At 37.4% G+C, this 19,278-nt stretch overlaps 1 protein-coding gene across 6 annotated transcripts in view; it reads left to right on the top strand.

Moving 5' to 3' along the window:
• LOC124284589 (zwei Ig domain protein zig-8-like) overlaps window positions 1-19,278 on the top strand; it is a 164,666-nt gene that overhangs the window by 127,055 nt on the left and 18,333 nt on the right. For all 6 annotated transcript variants that reach the window (XM_046720693.1, XM_046720692.1, XM_046720698.1 and 3 more), the window contains one exon: window positions 4,961-5,157. In XM_046720693.1, coding sequence (XP_046576649.1) covers window positions 4,961-5,157 — 197 coding nt within the window. The remainder of the gene's footprint in view (window positions 1-4,960; window positions 5,158-19,278) is intronic.

Genomic DNA, 19,278 nt, shown 5'->3' on the forward strand with positions numbered 1-19,278 from the left:
GGGTGTATGTAGGTGCTTCCTCTGCCTGGAACTAGTCATTACACTGGGTGTATGTAGGTGCTTCCTCTGCTTCCTGGACTGCTTCATTACACTGGGTGTATGTAGGTGCTTCCTCTGCCTGGAACTAGTCATTACACTGGGTGTATGTAGGTGCTTCCTCTGCCTGGAGCTAGTCATTACACTGGGTGTATGTAGGTGCTTCCTCTGCCTGGAACTAGTCATTACACTGGGTGTATGTAGGTGCTTCCTCTGCCTGGAGCTAGTCATTACACTGGGTGTATGTAGGTGCTTGCCTCTGCCTGGAGCTAGTCATTACACTGGGTGTATGTAGGTGCTTCCTCTGCCTGGAGCTAGTCATTACACTGGGTGTATGTAGGTGCTTCCTCTGCCTGGAGCTAGTCATTACACTGGGTGTATGTAGGTGCTTCCTCTGCCTGGAACTAGTCATTACACTGGGTGTATGTAGGTGCTTCCTCTGCCTGGAACTAGTTATTACACTGGGTGTATGTAGGTGCTTCCTCTGCCTGGAGCTAGTCATTACACTAGGTGTATGTAGGTGCTTCCTCTGCCTGGAGCTAGTCATTACACTGGGTGTATGTAGGTGCTTCCTCTGCCTGGAGCTAGTCATTACACTGGGTGTATGTAGGTGCTTCCTCTGCCTGGAGCTAGTCATTACACTGGGTGTATGTAGGTGCTTCCTCTGCCTGGAACTAGTCATTACACTGGGTGTATGTAGGTGCTTCCTCTGTCTGGAACTAGTCATTACACTGGGTGTATGTAGGTGCTTCCTCTGCCTGGAACTAGTCATTACACTGGGTGTATGTAGGTGCTTCCTCTACCTGGAACTAGTCATTATACTGGGTGTATGTAGGTGCTTCCTCTGCCTGGAGCTAGCCATTACACTGGGTGTATGTAGGTGCTTCCTCTGCCTGGAGCTAGTCATTACACTGGGTGTATGTAGGTGCTTCCTCTGCCTGGAATATTTGTAATACAAGTAACTTACATGTCCTAGATAGATTTGGGATCGGATGGTCAGGCTTGCTGACTGAGTTGACTTTAAATGTGTGAGAGACAAGGCATTTTACTAATGCCAGAAAGTAAGAATGACACTTGATAAAAACACCAAGGCTTGCTAATACAATATTTATTCATAACATGTATATATAAACTATCCTAAGCCACCTGCCTTACTTCGAAATACACCATCTCACATCAAGCCCTCAAACTACCTACAGAGGAAGGTAATCAGTGTGTGTGTTTCCATCTGTGTTTACTTTATCAAATACACCATATGGGCCAAGATTGCATATGTATCCTGTATCACCACATGGAACCATCATCTTTTAGCATGAAACACACACAATTTTACCAAGATGCTTTCAGGTTTTATCAATATCCTATCAATCACCATTGTGTTATCAAAGTCTTGTGAAGATCTCAGCAAAGGGCTCACCAATGAGTTTCCCAAACCTTATCAATATCTCATCAAGGTCATATGAAAGCTCTCACCAAGATCTTACTAGAGTCTAATCAAGTTCTCACTAAGGTCTTATGAAAGGTCTCAGCAGGATCTCAATAGATTCTCCCAAAAATCTTATGATAGTCTTAACAAGATCTCACCGAAGTCTCATCAAGATCTTATAAGGGTCTAATGAAGATCTCAGCAAAGGGCTCACCAATGAGTTTCCCAAACCTTATCAATATCTCATCAAGGTCATATGAAAGCTCACACCAAGATCTTACTAGAGTCTAATCAAGTTCTCACTAAGGTCTTATGAAAGGTCTCAGCAGGATCTCAATAGATTCTCCCAAAAATCTTATGAGAGTCTTAACAAGATCTCACCGAAGTCTCATCAAGATCTTATAAAGGGTCTAATCAAGGTATCATCAGATTCTCCCAAAAGTCGTATGAAAGGTCTCACCAGGATCTCACTAAGATCTCACCGAAAGTTCAACAAGTCTTATCAAGATCTCACCTAGACCCTCTCAAGGATGAGTTATAGGCCGTTGTTATACATCACAACTTCTATACAGTGCAACTTCAGATATGTGCCATAATTTGGTACACGGCACCAAATGTCCCCAGCATCCCAGACAGCAGTGACTGGTGTCCTGATAACATTCCGGCTGCTGTTTACTCTGGAACAGCCCATTAGTCCTCAGTTCCATGAGAGCCTCACTGTGGAGTATGCATCAAAAACTATGCACTGCCTCCGACTTTGTTTTCTAAGAGTATATATAAACGCAACATAACAGAAATCGGCAGATTTTGCTTTGAAACAAGAGAAAATCGTAGCCCCATGTTTCAAAGTATTTAGCACATGTTACCAATCATCACATAAAACTGAAGTTTTTTTCGTAAAGCATTACCCTTGACAAAAAGAAAATTATTTTTTTGAAGCTGTTAATGAGAATACTGAAGCGTCTCAATCTGAGCTCCAAACTCACGTTCTTAGTGAGATTCTGTTACAAATGTTTGTGAAACAGTGCTCAGTTTGAATACAAACAAAGCTATATTTTTCACAATAGAAATCTCTTTAAGGTTTGTGCAAGTTCTTACGTTTAAGTGGGATTTGTTTATGCTGTAGGCCTGCTTTAGAGGTTTCTTGCCATCAGTCAGAACGGCATTTGGCAAACCGATGTAAGCCTCTTTTATTTTCCAGTTCCCTTTCACATTTCTTTCAACAAAATCGGAATCCTGATTTATAATGAAGAATTTTATGGAGATCGATCTGAAATTACATGTCACCCTCTGCTGGGTATTTATGTGTTTGTATGTGTTGCTGTACGAGTGTGACAGCCTTTGCTTAGTCACTTGCCTACCTTAGCTTTCATGGTCTATACACACCAAGTTAGATAATTGCTCATCTGCTCATCATGCCACCCTTTACTAGTAAGTTTGATCGATAAAGGAGTCCGATCCAGTGTTGAAAGAGTTCTAATGGTTTGGATATATTCACTGTGTGTGCAATGCATGTGTGTGGGGTTAGTACATTTAATTGAGTGAGTGAGTGAGGTTTTACGATTCGATGAGTGAGTATGGTTTTATGCCGCTTTTAGCAATATTCCAGCAATATCATGGGGAGGGGGGGACACCAGAAATAGGCTATTAGTACAAGTACATATATTAATTCAAATACATTCGAGTACATGTAAGAAGTAATAAAATCATTAGCAGATAAGGTTTTTAACAATTTTTCATCTATTTGTTCAATTAAATCATGATGAAATATCACAATAATCTGTATTTGATGTAACTACGGTCGTTTTGTTTTGTGGGATTTTAGTGTTTTGTGCGAATAATGAAGCTGATTGTCTGAACCAGTTAATTTCTGAGTTGGGTTTAGAGCCTTTTAACATTATTTTCATTTTATCCCATCAAGTCAGTATACTGTGGAAGCCCAATATGATGCACATGTTAGACATTGACGCCTATGTTGAAACCCAAGGTCAAGGTAGTGCAGAAAAACCAACAATCATTATCAGGGTAATTCGGCAATTAGAGCTCATGATCACAGGATAATGACACACCTAAGGGACAGAACTCTCGAGTGAATAGCAGCTGACGAGGCACTGTTTCCCCTTGGATTAATTAAAAGTCATTATGAAGCATTTGTATTAGGTTTAAAGGTGGCTAGTGGTATAGATACAACCCCAGTGTACATACACCATCACATACACCATCACTTTACTGTGCAGCTCTTTCCATGACAAGCAACAGTAACTCTACGTCAAGGCCGTACTTCAGCGTTCATTGTGTGCATACACTCATAACACATGAATACAGATCTCAAAAAAACAGGTCTTTGATGGTTGAGAAGAAAGGCATGCAGAAGCAATAACCCTAAATCTTACCATTATTTCTAGGCTATTTCTTTGACCTTTTCAACAAAACAGTCTTTGTCGTAACTCACGTTGTTTAACACAGACCTAAAACGCCACAGCAACTAATATTGCTTTGTGGCCGAAAGCCCTGACACACCATAAAGTGGATGAAAATGTCACAATGGGTTTTTTATGTTTTTCCTGGCATATTGTGCAACTGGGTATTCATAAGTTTCGAGTTTGTCTGTCCCCAGGGACGGCAAGGTAGCCATGATATCTAGAAACTGCTGACTACAGCAATAAATAACCTTAACTCTCACTCTGTAATATATAGTGCTCATGAAAGATCCGGGTTAGAATTGATCTTCAGTAACCCATGCTTGTCGTAAAAGGTGACTAACAGGATCGCGTGATCAGGCTAGCTGACTTGGTTGACATATGTCATCTTATCCCAATTGCATAGAACGATGCTCATGCTGTTAATCACTGGATTGTCTAGTCCAGACTTGATTATTTACAGACTGCAGCATATAGCTTGAATATTGCTGAGTTCAGCATAAAACTAAACTCTCTCACTCACCTACAGTCAGTGGACATAAGTATTCGTCACTGTGCATAATTTCCCTAGACTTACGTGTTAATTTGGTGCAGCTAGAACAAATGTCTTGAATTATTTTTCGTTTGATCTTGTTCATATTTTGCACATGGGTCATGAATCATCTCAGCTACAAAGACGTAATTTCCGTTTTATTTTCCATTCAGTATTTCAAGAATGACCACACTTTGAATGATGCGTGTCATGGTTATGACAATTTTTAACATGGCGGTCTATGGGGAAAGAATACACAATGTTGTATATATGTTGCTCATGTAACTACAATGCGGAAAATACTTGAAGGAACATTACATGGAAATTATGTATCTGTGACCAAGATGATTTCCTAACAACCTGCAAAATTTGACAACCAAATAACGGAAACTGTATTAATGAAAATTATTACAGCTACACTAAAATAACATGCAAATCTATGAGAATTTTGCCGACTGACGAATACTTATGTCCCATGACTGTACTTTGTAAAATTGTAACCATGTCTTTATTGATATATTTTAGTTTATATTTATTTTGTTCCAGAACACAACAAGAACCATGTTCCCCAGCATCGCAGGCACAAGTACGAGCACAGGGAACCGGAGTACGTTGGACCGATGTACAAGCGGCCTCCCATCAAGGATTCTGTGTATTTGACCCGCAATCAGACGACTGTGAATGTCAGGATGGGGCACACGGCACATCTTCCCTGTGTGGTGCAGCACCTGGGGACCAAGCAGGTATGTTGTACTGTCAGTGAGCATCAGTTAAAGAAGCACTCATCGTGGACAGTTTCGGCTGCTTCTGAGTGGTGAATTCCAAGTTATGCACTCAACACTTTACTTCTTCCATTAACTCGTGTTTGGTGTAGTTCAGAGTGACAGCACTTGGTAGTCTAATGATATAAGCAATGTCCTATTTGCAAACAGGGAACAAGTAAGACATTCTTGACCCAAACACAGTTTTGAGTTAATATATACTCCTGAAAAATGTTAAGCAGTTCTACTTCTTCGTATCCATATATCCTGAGGTCCATATAAAGTTAGGGAACTATTACATATGACACTGACCTCATAGATGCCAAAGGAGCCACCAATACCAGATGTAAAAATGGTAGAACAGAGTACCGTATATTACCATCTATAAGCCAAATTTTGAGGATAAAAAAAGCAGTCTGTAGAAAGGGGTCGGCTTATCTATGAGTTACGCTTTCGTCAAACTTTTTCCAGGGTGAGGAAAACAACATTGTATCAATTCGTGTGAACAAACAACAGAAGACGACTTTGTCAGTAAAGACGTCAAATTTGCAATTAAACATCACTAGACAAGATTATTTACCTTTTAAGTTCTAAGTTGTTTTGCTGGGCATTGTATTATCTGCAGGGATTAAGATTACTGTTTGTATTTGAGCCAAAAATAGCAATCAGCTGTGCACACATTTCCCAGCGATCAAGTTCAAACATGCACAATAGTATAACGTTATGAATTCAGATGCAGTCATCAGTAAAATATAATACAGAACACTATTATTTAACCAAAAGAAATATATCCTAGCATTGCATAATTTTAATTACAGTTTTTGTTCTATAAATGTAAAATATATATAATCAACACTAAGGTTATACGGACCCTCATGAACGTGGTATTAGCGGAAGTTGGATGCACATGGAATGGGGTAAAATAAGCAAGCCAGTTTGTTGCCACATGATCGTTCAGCTACAATAAGTATGATATTTAGCGAAACAAAATATATATTATCCATTTTCTGTCAACTACACTTCATTTCGATGCGTGAGTAGATGCAATATTACTGTGAATTCTTTTAATAATGTGGGCCAAAGTTATAATTATTGGTAACTGCCAGTTGTCTGTGGTCTGTGTTTGCCAGGATTAGAACCCCATTGTGGGGGGATCGGCTTATGTACGAAACATACCATTTTGACACTGATTTTAAGGGTCAAGTTTGTGGTCGGCTTATCTATGGGGTCGGCTTATAGACGGTACCCAGCTGAAATGAGCATGCAAAAGACCATGGTAGACCATGGTTCACAGACCATGGTTGACCATGGTGTATCATGACTTACCATGTCCGATAAATGGCACCACAGTTTACCATGGTAAAAAAGAGACCATGGTGTACCATGGCCTACCATGGTAAAAAAAGACCATGGTCTATCATGGTTTAACCATGTGCAGTAAATGGCACCACAGTTTATCATGGTAAAATAAGACCATGGTCTACCATGGTAAAAGAGTCCATGGTGTACCATGGTCAGCCATGGTGACAAGAGACCATGGTGTACCATGGATTACTACTGAAATGAAAATGAGACCATGGTCAGTATACCCTGTTTGGTAGATGGCACAACAGTTTACCATTAGAATAACCTTTGGTTATTGAGACTATGGTAAGAAACCAACCGCACCATACCACAATATATAGTCATATACACCATGGCATAGAGATCAATTAGAATATCGGGTATTGAAGAATTAACATTAAACAAACTCATGCACTGAAAACAAACTGTTTAAATTATGTCGACACATTTTATTACTAACACTGACAGATTTAAATGAAAGACAATTTGAGGATAGCTGTTGGGAAACTCACAGGGATTGAGGGATATGCTGTGGAACTAGTACAAATCTAAAGCAAACTAGAATTACATATCCAGTAATGTTGCTAGGGACAAATGGCCTGTGGACATGTTCATCATTTTTCAGAGGATATTCTTATTTATTATTTCATTTAAAAAACATCTTTAGGACAGCTTGGATGTCAATCAGTCAATATCCAGGAAAATTAACTAATTCAGAACACCATATCATGCAGTAATATACAATTTCAGAAAGAGTAGTCTCTTTAGTCTATATGGTTTGGAAGTAGACATAATGAGAGTCACTACCAACAGAGAAATTACAACAGGGCCCAAAATCATCTACCTGCAAGTTGTACAACTTTGAGTATCACAATTTCTCTCAGAAGAAACAGGATGCACACAAGTCTGAAGAACCTTCAGGAAGAGCAGTGGTGACGTCACAGAAGATGTCCACAATGGTTCAGGGATAGTGAGTGAGTGAGTTTAATGTGAAGAAGCTTCAGTGTGAAGAGCAAATGCTCCAGCTCAGCAATAAACTCATCTAGCAGAACTTCATCTTCAGTGTTTCAACATTAGGACCATTTCTTCAGAATCATCCAGTGGAAATCTGAAAACCACACCAACAACATTTAATCACAATCATTCTATTTCCAAGAGTCTTAAGCAAATATCAAAACTGTGTTGTTGTTGTTTTTTAAATATATATTTACAGTTGCTCAAAATGTTATGTATTTTTGACATATTTCAAATAAATTTTCACCAGACTATAATTATACTATTCAAAATAATTTCTTTTCACTGATGGCAGATGACTTTAAATTATTTTTGTAATATGAAGAGTCTATGTCAATTAACAAAACATGTATTAGAAATTAAAACACAAAATTGGCTACTAAATCACTAGTCTACATTCATAACCAAATATAATATTCTGAAATATTTACATTTCCCATTACTTATAACAATCAACATATCATAACATAGAAAAACGTATCTTATTGTAAGTGAACCTATTTCCACGTTAAGTGAATAGCTAAACGTTTTGGCACAGTCATTTTTGGTTTACAATCAGTAGTTATTCCAAAACTGAATACAAATACGATAAAAAGAAAAAGAAATATCCATAAACATGCCTATAGCAATTATCTCCCTTTTTATGATCCTTTGAATTTATTTTGCTGTCTGTGTAATCTAAGCAAACAAACTGAATCTTTCAGGCTGACCTTTACAAGCACCGTGAACTTTGACACCATTCGATCACAGATAACCTAACTCCAAAAAGTCATAACGGTTGGGTTAAACTAACTCAGGCAAAAACATTTTTCATCTGCCACTTACATGTTTTACACACATATCCTTTGTAATGCTATTGGTATACTGCTTGTGTAACACTTCATTGAATGCTCCCGTTATTTGTTATTCATAAATGAAACACAATGTCATGAAACAGTCAGGAATTCAATTTTATTTATCACAGTTTGAAATGTAAAATTGGTCTGTCATGACCATGGTCTACCATAGATTTGTATGTGATGACCATGGTCAACCATTACTTTGTATGAGAACACCATGGTCTACCATTGTTTTGTCTAAGATGACCATGGTCTACCCTGGTTTCTGGTGACCATGGTCTATAATGACCATGGTCTGCTGTTGTATACCATGATCTACCATGGTATACCATGGGGAGAAATGTTGGTGACCACGGTCTACCATGGTTTCTGGTGACCATGGTCTGCTGTGGTATACCATGGTGACCATGGTCTATCATGGTTTACCATGGGGAGAAATGTTGGTCACCACGGTTTAGCATGGCAAACCATGGTAAGCCGTGGTTGACCATGGTCAACCATGGTGCCTTTTCAGCTGGGTAATATACGGTATGTGTTTCTCTAACGGATCTAGACTTGTTTTTACATTCCTCTGGGCGAGGAACCTATGGGATATAAATGTATGAGACATATCCATGAGACTGAATTCTGTAACCGTGATTGGCTACTCCATGATAATGACCTAAGGTCAGATTACTTTCCTTAGTGTCCTTTACTTATAAGTTGGTTGTGCTTCTGTAAAGGTCACTGAAACTTAATGGTTTTAGACTGTTAACTAATGTACATAGGTCGTATCTAGCTCATAATCTGTCTTGATCCACAGGTGTGAGTGAAATGTTTGAGTGAAGGGTTACACTAGGTATGAGTAATACCAGTAGGCAAAATGATGTCAAATATTGCTGTTATATTATGTATTAATGCAGCACTTTGGTCATGAGAATACACAAAATATGTGTAGATTCAAGGGTAATATGGTGTGGTTTAAGTGAGTGTAAGGAACAGGTCATACACAAACTTGTTTGAAAATGTATCTGATTCACCTTCCCTTGTTAGAGACATTTGGAAACAATTCATTATAAGACAAATGATGTGTGACAGACAGTTGTGTAGGAATCTCTATGTGCCATATAATGCAAGAAACAGAGGAAGCAATGGAAATGGTAAATAGCTAGTAACTAATAACTAACAAATTATAAATGTAAATGAATTATCTCAATTATGTAACATACCAGATTGCAAAGGGTGTTAATGGCAAAATTGCCATGAACAGTTTAGGAGTCTGTGAAAAATTTTGGAATGGTTTGCTGAAAGTCTGTGAAGACACCAGGTGTTCAAGACTAAATGTAAGAATGTCCTGTCCTAAACACATCAACTCATATCAGTAAACTTTCAGTTTCAATAATCCAATTTGAGTATATATGAGTGTCTGAACAGAAACGAACCCTTTTTTTCAGAAAATATCTTCAGAATATGATTAAGGATTTAGTAATGTCTCTGTGGTGGATATTAGTCGCTTTATAAATACATTATTATTATTATTATTATTTGATGTAAAAGATGTTCTTGGCAGTGCTTTGTTATTTCCAGTAGTTGTTGTAGAACAGGTTTTTTAGCCAATAGCTTTTTCTGCAGTTAATTTAGAAGAACAATTTGGCAGTAATTGAAACATATTGTCAAGCAAGACCCTCATCATTGATGTATATTTGTCTGTTTGTTAAACACATCTCAACATGTCACCATGATCACGGCCCAAAGAAGGTTTCACTCAACACAAACAACAATTAGTTATGGCCTTGATCATTATGTCACTGGTGTCAACTTCCATCAAACATTTAAACCTTCCCATAAATTATTCAAATATTTTAATGAATTGAATTGAAAGTATAATAATGACCCCACAGTCTTTAGTTAAATTTATCCCCTAAATACAATTATAGTTATGAAATTACCATGTGAAAACTGTAGGATAAAGGTTTTTGTACGAGTGTAATCGCATGTATCATGCAACATGTATAGAGCTCTCTAAAATCTCAACTGACATGTACTGTTATCTGATCTGCTTTGGAAACCGTTAGTTTTAATGTTTGATAACTCACATAAAGGGATGTGACATTAGAACCTGCAAGAAAACAGATTGGCATATAAAATGTAATAAATTGAGGTGATGATATCTTCTGAAAAATATTTAACAATGTTTTTGTATGCAGTTTGTATCAGAATGTCTTTCTTATTGTATGTAGTATGTTTACCAAAGCAGCTGCGTTGAGCTTCCACATTTCATGCATGTTTGTTTCAGAGGTAGATTGCATGCATTCATTATTACTGTGCACTTCAGACTACAGGCCGTAGTGGGCAAGCAGCCCTGTCAGTTGCCGTTTGTTCTTCTCAATTAATGTTACAGTGATGTCCCTTTGCTTGTTTTCAAATTTCAAAACAGGACATGTAACTTTTGTTAATTGTTCCTGAATTATATGTTTGCAACAACACAATTTTAATTCGCTTTTACATCGCATCCTGTCAATCATCAGGATATTCTTGTTTTCACTTGACAAGATAGCACATGGCTGATGTAAAAGTATTGATTTGAGGCGTATCGTTGCATGAATGACGTCATTGTGACAGAATCTGTGATGTGTTTGTTTGTTTAACTCTCTTGTAATATATTAGGTTGTAACATAAATTTAATTCATTAAAATGCCTACCCCTGAAGATCTGGTGTAGATTTGGTCTTCAGCAACCAATGCTTATCATAAGAGGCAACCAACAGGATTCATACACCTATGATACACCTTTCCTAATTAATATAAGAACACTTATAATACACCATCCCTATTTAAGGACACCTTCCATAATTAAGGACACCTATGATACACCATCCCTATTTAAGCACACCTATGATACACCATCCCTATTTAAGGACACCTGTGATACATCATCCTTGTTTAAGGACACCCATGATACATCATCCTTGTTTAAGGACACCTATGATACATCTTCCTTATTTAAGGACACCTATGATACACCTTCCTTATTTAAGGACACCTATGATACACCTTCCTTATTTAAGGACACATATGACACACCTTCCTTATTTAAGGACACCTATGACACACCACCCTTTTTGTAAGGACACTTATGATACACCTTCCTTATTTAAGGACACCTATGATACACCTTCCCTATTTAAGGACACCTATGATAAACCTTCCTTATTTAAGGACACCTATGATATGCCTTCCTTATTTAAGGACATCTAGGACACCTTCCTTATTTAAGGACACCTATGATAAACCTTCCTTATTCAAGGACACCTATGATACACCTTCCTTATGTAAGGACACCTATGATAAACCTTCCTTATTTAAGGACACCTATGACACACCTTCCTTATTTAAGGACACCTATGATACACCTCCCTTATTTAAGGACACCTATGATAAACCTTCCTTATTTAAGGACACCTATGATACACCTCCCTTATTTAAGGACACCTATGATACACCTCCCTTATTTAAGGACACCTATGATAAACCTTCCTTATTTAAGGACACCTATGATAAACCTTCCTTATTTAAGGACACCTATGATACACCTTCCTTATTTAAGGACACCTATGATACACCATCCATAATTAAGGACACTTATGATACACCATCCCTGTTTAAGGACAGCAGTGGTACCCCATTCCTGGTACACCATCCCTAATTCAGAACACCAGTGATACACCCTCACTAATATCATATACAATACACCTTACGTAATTAAGAACACCTATGATTGATTTACACTCCCTAAGTGAGAACACCTGTGACACACCTTCCCAAATTGAGAACAGCTATGACACACCCTCCCTAATTAAGAACACCAATGAACACTTCCCTTCATTAGTTGCGCGAGACTGTCTCAAGGTGCACCGATGTGACATTTCACTGATAATGGTTCGCCATCAGATCAATTCTTATTCAAACAGAAATGATTATATGAAGTGTTGAGTCCCAGGTATATATTTAATTTGCCTAATTAGGACACGATCAATCTGTCTAGACTTTGATGTTTGGACCAGAGAAACTTACTACTGTATACATAATGTACTTAAACTCAGTGCTGTATTCACGTACTGGGATAAACTAAATGTCTGGCAGACTGTTTGGAAGTGACTTTTCTCACAGTCAATAAAAACCTGTAAAGTACGCTTATTTGCAGTTGTGGGAATAATCCTTTACACAGATGTGCTTTAGAAACTTGTTGACTTTGGAAGCTTACACCAAGCAACACTATTTGTGTATGTTGTGTATATATATGTGAACATCTGAAGAACAAATTCATACAGCATCATGTAGCATTGATAGCCTGACCTGTGTGTGGCTGATCACTTAGGTCAAGTAGCAGGTTGGTTGGTGTGTTGTTTAACCCTGCACTCAGCAATATTCCAGCCATATGTTGGCAGCCTATAAATAATGAGTCTGGACTAGACAATCCAGTGATCAAGTGTTGATTCCCTAGTTGAAATCATAAAATAAATGGAAATCAGTTTGAAAAAGCGTAAAACCAATAAACAACAAAGAAATGTGATATGATTATAAATGTATTCTAGATTTAAATAAGTTTACAAATCATTACAAAAGAATTACAATGACAGTTCAGTATAGAGGGTCAGTACAAATTCAAATGCTGTGTAATATAAAAGTAGTGATTATAGCAATGAAAACACACTGATGAAACATCGTAATAAACAATATCAGATTTAGGCATAGGCTGTAAAACATATACTTATCAGTCTATGAGAAAAAGTGTAGTTGACATTCAAATTTAATGTCTGGTATAAAAATATCGTGCATTTTATGGTATATCTTTATTTTCTGTCCTCTATGAATAAATAATAAAGTGCAATAGGATTTTTGTCCTAAGGTTTAATATCATCCAGATCATTTTTTGGGTGTTCACTAGTAATATCATTTGTAGTAGGCTGTATGGTTATTTCAGTGGGAATTTATCCAGTGTTCAGAGACCAATACTCAGCCCTATCTATTAAAGCATTCTGTGAAAAGTTTATGAATAGAATCAAGTCATGTTACTATAGTTTTCACTAGTGGAAATATGACTTGTATTTCACTGAAAACAGGGCCAGTGTCACGATGAAACTATATAGTTGGTTGTACAGATTTAGGATTGAGTGAAATATTAAGATACCTTTTATTTAAGAAAGAAAACAATTTTAAGAAAATCACAGTTGGTTTTTTCCCCATTTTTTATCAAGGTCACTTAGTTAGGAATCCCAGATAAGTCCCTGTTTATTTAATCATACTACCTATTGTATTACTGGGTTTGAAAACTGAGAGCGGATAACGTACTTTGAAGATCTGCTTCCAATTTGAAGCATAGCCTCACTGTGTGCATGGACTTAATGTCAATGGGTCAACTGTACCAGGCCCAAACTCACGTCTAAGGAATAGTCAAGGTTTATAGAGAACTGTTATTGATATATATATGAATAGCTTTAGTTTCCAGTTTCAAAGCAAAAGGCACTGGTGCTTGACCAGAAACAGCAACCCTCATTTGATGTTATCACCACCGACTGTGAAATGAAATAACAGCTAAACAGTCATTTTGAAGCAAGCTTTCATTACACAGGTTTAATGTCTTACTTCTTTACAGTGACCTGTTTTACCAGTTGCCATTTTGTGAGATGAAGATGTAGTTCCAGGTAGACCAAACTGTTACCAAAAATTCCAACACACAAGTTAAGCATTTAGCATCTGCTTCCCAGTCAGTTTGTGTACCCTCACCAGGAATGAAACAAATGTTGTCCTTCTATACTGAATTAAGGATCTGCTTCAAGTGGGTCATTATACAGTAAGTTCTTTACAGGAAATGTATATATTTGGTGCAGTTTTAGTTAGTTTCATGTGTGTAATGGTTTTTATCAAATGACAAAAGTCAATTACAACTTCCTGTAATTATATTTTGCTTTGAAACATCTTGTGTCATTAAGCACATAAAGCTGCTAAACTATTTACTTGATAATCTAAGGGAAAATATCCATATTGCATCCAAGTGGTGTTAAATATAGGCAAGAAAAATGAATTTACCTGGGTTTTTTAGGTATGAATGAGATTATTTAGCTGAACCACTCAAATAATTATATCATAAAGTGTCAAGGCTTTGAAGTTCAAAGAAAAGACATCTTTCATACAGCAAGCCATTTGATTTATAACCACATATTAATTTCCATCACGGGTTTCTTTAACCACATTTATCATCTTGCTATAAATCCTTGAAGAGTTGCAAACCTAAATTCCTGTTTGCAGATCCATCATAATTTCATGAAGTTATATTTCAAGTTCCAAAAATCAACCTGGTCATATTTCAACCGATTTTAATGTTTTTGTCATTAAGTCAATTAGAGGGTCGTTCTCGTTCACATTGGGCACCTTCCCTGTTCCCAACTGAATTGGGCCCACCCTGCAATTGACAAGCAATGAACGAGGAAACCTGACAGACCTCCCTTTCATCTTTGCCTCTTTGACAGCATGGATCATCTCTGTGGTAGATATATTTACAACAAAGCAGGGTTAATTATGGATCATTCATATACAGAAGGAGATAATTGTGTCCTTATATTTCTTGTGAAGTTCGAAATTTACTCTGAATATCAAATATGTGTCAGAATGTTATTCCTTTCATTTGGAATTAGATAGATGATGAATAGTTATTACCAGTGCTTAGATCAGCTGTACAGAGAGCAGTTGTTTACTGGATGTGACATTGTGACACATGATTTGACAGTCAGAGTGATTTACACAGCTGAAGTATTTTGTAGATGCTATTTTGAAACAAGAAATAAATAATTTGATAATTGAGATGGTATTTGTTTCCAACTGGCGAAAAATACATTGAAGTTTATATAAGCTACATCTGTCTGTCTGTCTGTCTGTCTGTCTGTCTGTCTGTCAGTCAGTCTTGTCAGTACTGTCTTCTTGACGATGTTAATCACTATTCATGATGTAATGTTAACATTGTAGTTCTTGTATCGACCAGGCCTAGAGAATTCAATGAGATTCTCCTTGATCAACTTTTCATCTTGTTAGTCAATAATATATATATATCAATCATAAAATATAATGGTTGAGCTTTCAAGCAGATCATTTACCAAGATCTAATATGATTTTATTCTCTTTCTTCATCCTGTAAACCAAACCATTAGTCATTGGCTTTAAAAAAGCACTAATCATACAATAAAACAATTAAAAGAACCCCTTAACAATCAAATGTTATTACCTTTCCAATAACTGCATGTCTAATGTATTTCAGCTACTTTAATGAAAGTGTGTAACTCAAAATGTTCATGTTACTACCACAAAGACATTTATATGAGTACTTCATTCTTATTGCAAATAAATCCTTTAATACCAAATCATAATGGACTCCCATGAAATTATATAAAGTCTTGATAACAGAAATATATAAGGGTATCAATCAAGAAACTAGCATACAAGCATGCTTTTCTGTTTAAAGAGTGAGGCTGTGAACGTGTTGGGTAGTTATGACAAAAAAGTGTGTTAGTCAAGGAAATAGTATACAAGCATGCTTCTCTGTTTAAAGAGTGAGGCTGTGAACGTGTTGGGTAGTTATGACACCCTCAGACACCCTCAGCCTGTACTTACCCTTGTCACGCCGATACATCAATAGCTCAATGAATTACTGACATCGATACTTGATTTGTGTGTTCATGTTTTGGGTTCAGTTGAACGTGTGCAATGTGCGACCTATTCACAAACAGTTGTTATGAAAGTCATAAAATATTAAATGTGTAAGTAGCTTTGTAACTTGCGGTGTTTGCATGATGGATTTTGAAAAGAGGACTGAGTACATGAGGAGGTTATTGGGTGTAGAGGCGATAGAAATTTGATTTTGTGACCTATTCACGTGTGAAGATGTAGCTTCCTTGCAGTGCTCCACATGAATAGTCAGGAAAGATGACTGTTTGTTGTTTAATGCACATTCAGCAGTATTCAGGCTTTATGACAGTGATGTCTAGACCTGATCAACTAGTGATTGACAGCATGAGCATTGTTTTACACAGTTAGGTTACGATGAAATACATGAATCAAGTCCGTAGACAACACAATCACATCAGTCGTCTCTTACAACAACTATGGGTTGCTGAAGACCAATTCTATCACAGATCTTGGGGTCGCCAAAGAATGATGGAGTGAAAAATTGTATTTAACACTGGATTGAACAGTAGACTTCATTTATATCTCAGCATGTCAGCTTAATGTGGAACTAAATCTAGAAATGATGCAATGATGAAATGTTAAACAAACCTGGTATTATAATCGAGACAAATCTGAGATTCAACCTGCAGTCATATGATTCTGTAACATGTAAGGTTAAAGCTTAGCCCGTCACGCCGAAGACCTGGGTTCGAATCCCCACATGGGTACAATGTGTGAAGCCCATTTCTGGTGTCCCCTGCCGTGATGTTGCTGGAATATTGCTAAAGGCAGCGTAAAACCAAACTCAGTCAGTCAGTCTGTAACATGTAAGGGACTTAACTCTGAACAGCTAGTATATGTACCTTTAACAACTGAATGAATGAAAGAATTCTGGTGCTGTGTGACAAAACATGGGGATTACATGGTTGTGATGGATTTGTCATATTTTGGTTTAGTTCTGTAGGAAAAAAAAGTCAGTTTCTCCATCTACTCTTGCAGTTGTGTGGGGATGGGTTGGTTGATGATGTGAAAGATGCAATGACAATCTGTGTGTAGGTGATGACAGATGTAGATGGCCAGGTTTGTGGGACGAGGTATCCGCAGGTAGAGCTAATGGATGGGTCAAGACCCAATCTTCCAGATGACCAATTATCTATCTGATGTGTATAGACCATGAAAGCAAGGCAGGCAAGTGACTTAAGCAGTGGCTATGATACTAAGCGACACATACAAACACATAAATACACACATACATATAAACATACTCATAAACACATGCACACACACACCCACACATACATATAAATACAAACACATAAACATACTCACTCACTCACTCACTCACTCACTCACTCACAGACCTAACCCCACACCACCCCCACACATGCACTCCACATACAGTGAATATATTCAAACCATTGGACCTATTTTACACTGGATCGCACTTCTTTATCGATCAAACTTACTGGTAAGGGGTTGTTGCGTCAACAATGATATATATACTTGTTGGATGCAGATACCTTAGCGCGCCTGACATTTCTCCCAGCAGCAATTAAAGCTTCTTCATCACATTCAGTTAAATACCAAAATAGTGAGGGTTTCCACTTTCACATCTTTATGCCAAGAAGCATGTTACATTTGCAAGCCTCTATCAAATTCATATAGACTCTACCACGATTAATGATACTGCAAAACCTGTAATGCTGACCTAAATGTTGCATTTAAGAGACAAATATCGCTATAAAATATTTATTATGCTATATACCTACCACTGTAAGTTAATCCTAATGTGTAGGATGAAGTAAACATAGAAATATGCCAATAAAATATTAAACCTGTTCTAAATCTAGCATACCGAGGAGGGAAATGTGATCAAAACACAATAGCACAACTTTTTGAATTTTGAAATGTTTAAAAGTGATCAGTTCACCACAGTTTCTGTCATTATTTTCAATCGCACAATGACACGTCTTTGAGGGGGTAACAAGAATCCGCTCTAAAAATGGATTAAACTCGGCCTGTTCTGTAACTTATTAAATGGGTTTGCTTCAATGGTGGCACCTTGGAGCTCGGATACTGCTTGTAGGATTAATGCTGGATCCTCAAGGGGATAATTGTAAAGGTTCTTTCTAGAAATCATTTTCCATGTGTGCAGTAGGTAAACGCAGTAGATTGAAACATCAACTATGGGAATCACATTGAACGGATGATAGACAACTTGTAGCTAGGGTATTGATTCGTCTGATGTTTCCTAAAATGATTCCTTGCAGGGGATTAAATGTAATAAGGTTATAAATTGATATGGCATCCTTTACCTACTTCTCTGTAGGGTATTTGTAACACAATTTGTTGCAAACCGGGCCAAAGAGAGTCTGTTCAGAAGTGACGGGGGTACAAGGGAGAAAACACATGGGATATATGTAATCGAAATTACCAAAAGTTGGGCCGTCTTTATGTAAGTAAAATATCAATGTTGTGGAGGAAGGATTTGTACAAACACAAACTGAAGTTCTCCTTATGGCAAAATTCCAAACTGTAGGCTTGAATGGGTATTTATAGGATATCAATGGTTGATAGTCTCTCTGCATCTGGTTTTAAATCACCTGGTAGAGCATTGATGGAAAAGGATGATTTTCAACAGCAGAACTAAGTATCTCACTCACTCACTCACTCACTCACTCACAACTGAACTCACTCACTCACAACCAAACTCACTCACTCACAACTGAACTCTCACAGCTGAAGTCACTCACAGTGAGTGAGTATGGTTTTACGCCGCTTTTAGCAATATTTCAGCAATATCTTGGCGGGGGACACCAGAAATGAGCTTCACTCATTGTACCCATGTGGGGAATGAACTCACTCACAACTGAACTCACTCACTCACAACCGAACTCTCACAACCAAACTCACTCACAACTGAACTCACTCATTCACAACTGAACTCACTCACTCACAACTGAACTCACTTACAACCAAACTCACTCACTCACAACCAAACTCACTCACAACTAAACTCATTCACAACTGAACTCACTCATAACCGAACTCACTCACTCACTCACAACTGAACTCACTCACAACTGAACTAACTCACAACTGAACTCACAACCGAACTCACTCACAACTGAACTCACTCTCAATATAACTCACTCACAACTGAACTAACTCACTCTCAACTGAACTAACTCACAACTGAACTCATTCAC

The sequence above is a fragment of the Haliotis rubra genome, unplaced genomic scaffold (assembly GCF_003918875.1).
Source record: "Haliotis rubra isolate DU_JTF1 unplaced genomic scaffold, ASM391887v1 Scf34, whole genome shotgun sequence".
NCBI lineage: Eukaryota > Metazoa > Mollusca > Gastropoda > Lepetellida > Haliotidae > Haliotis > Haliotis rubra.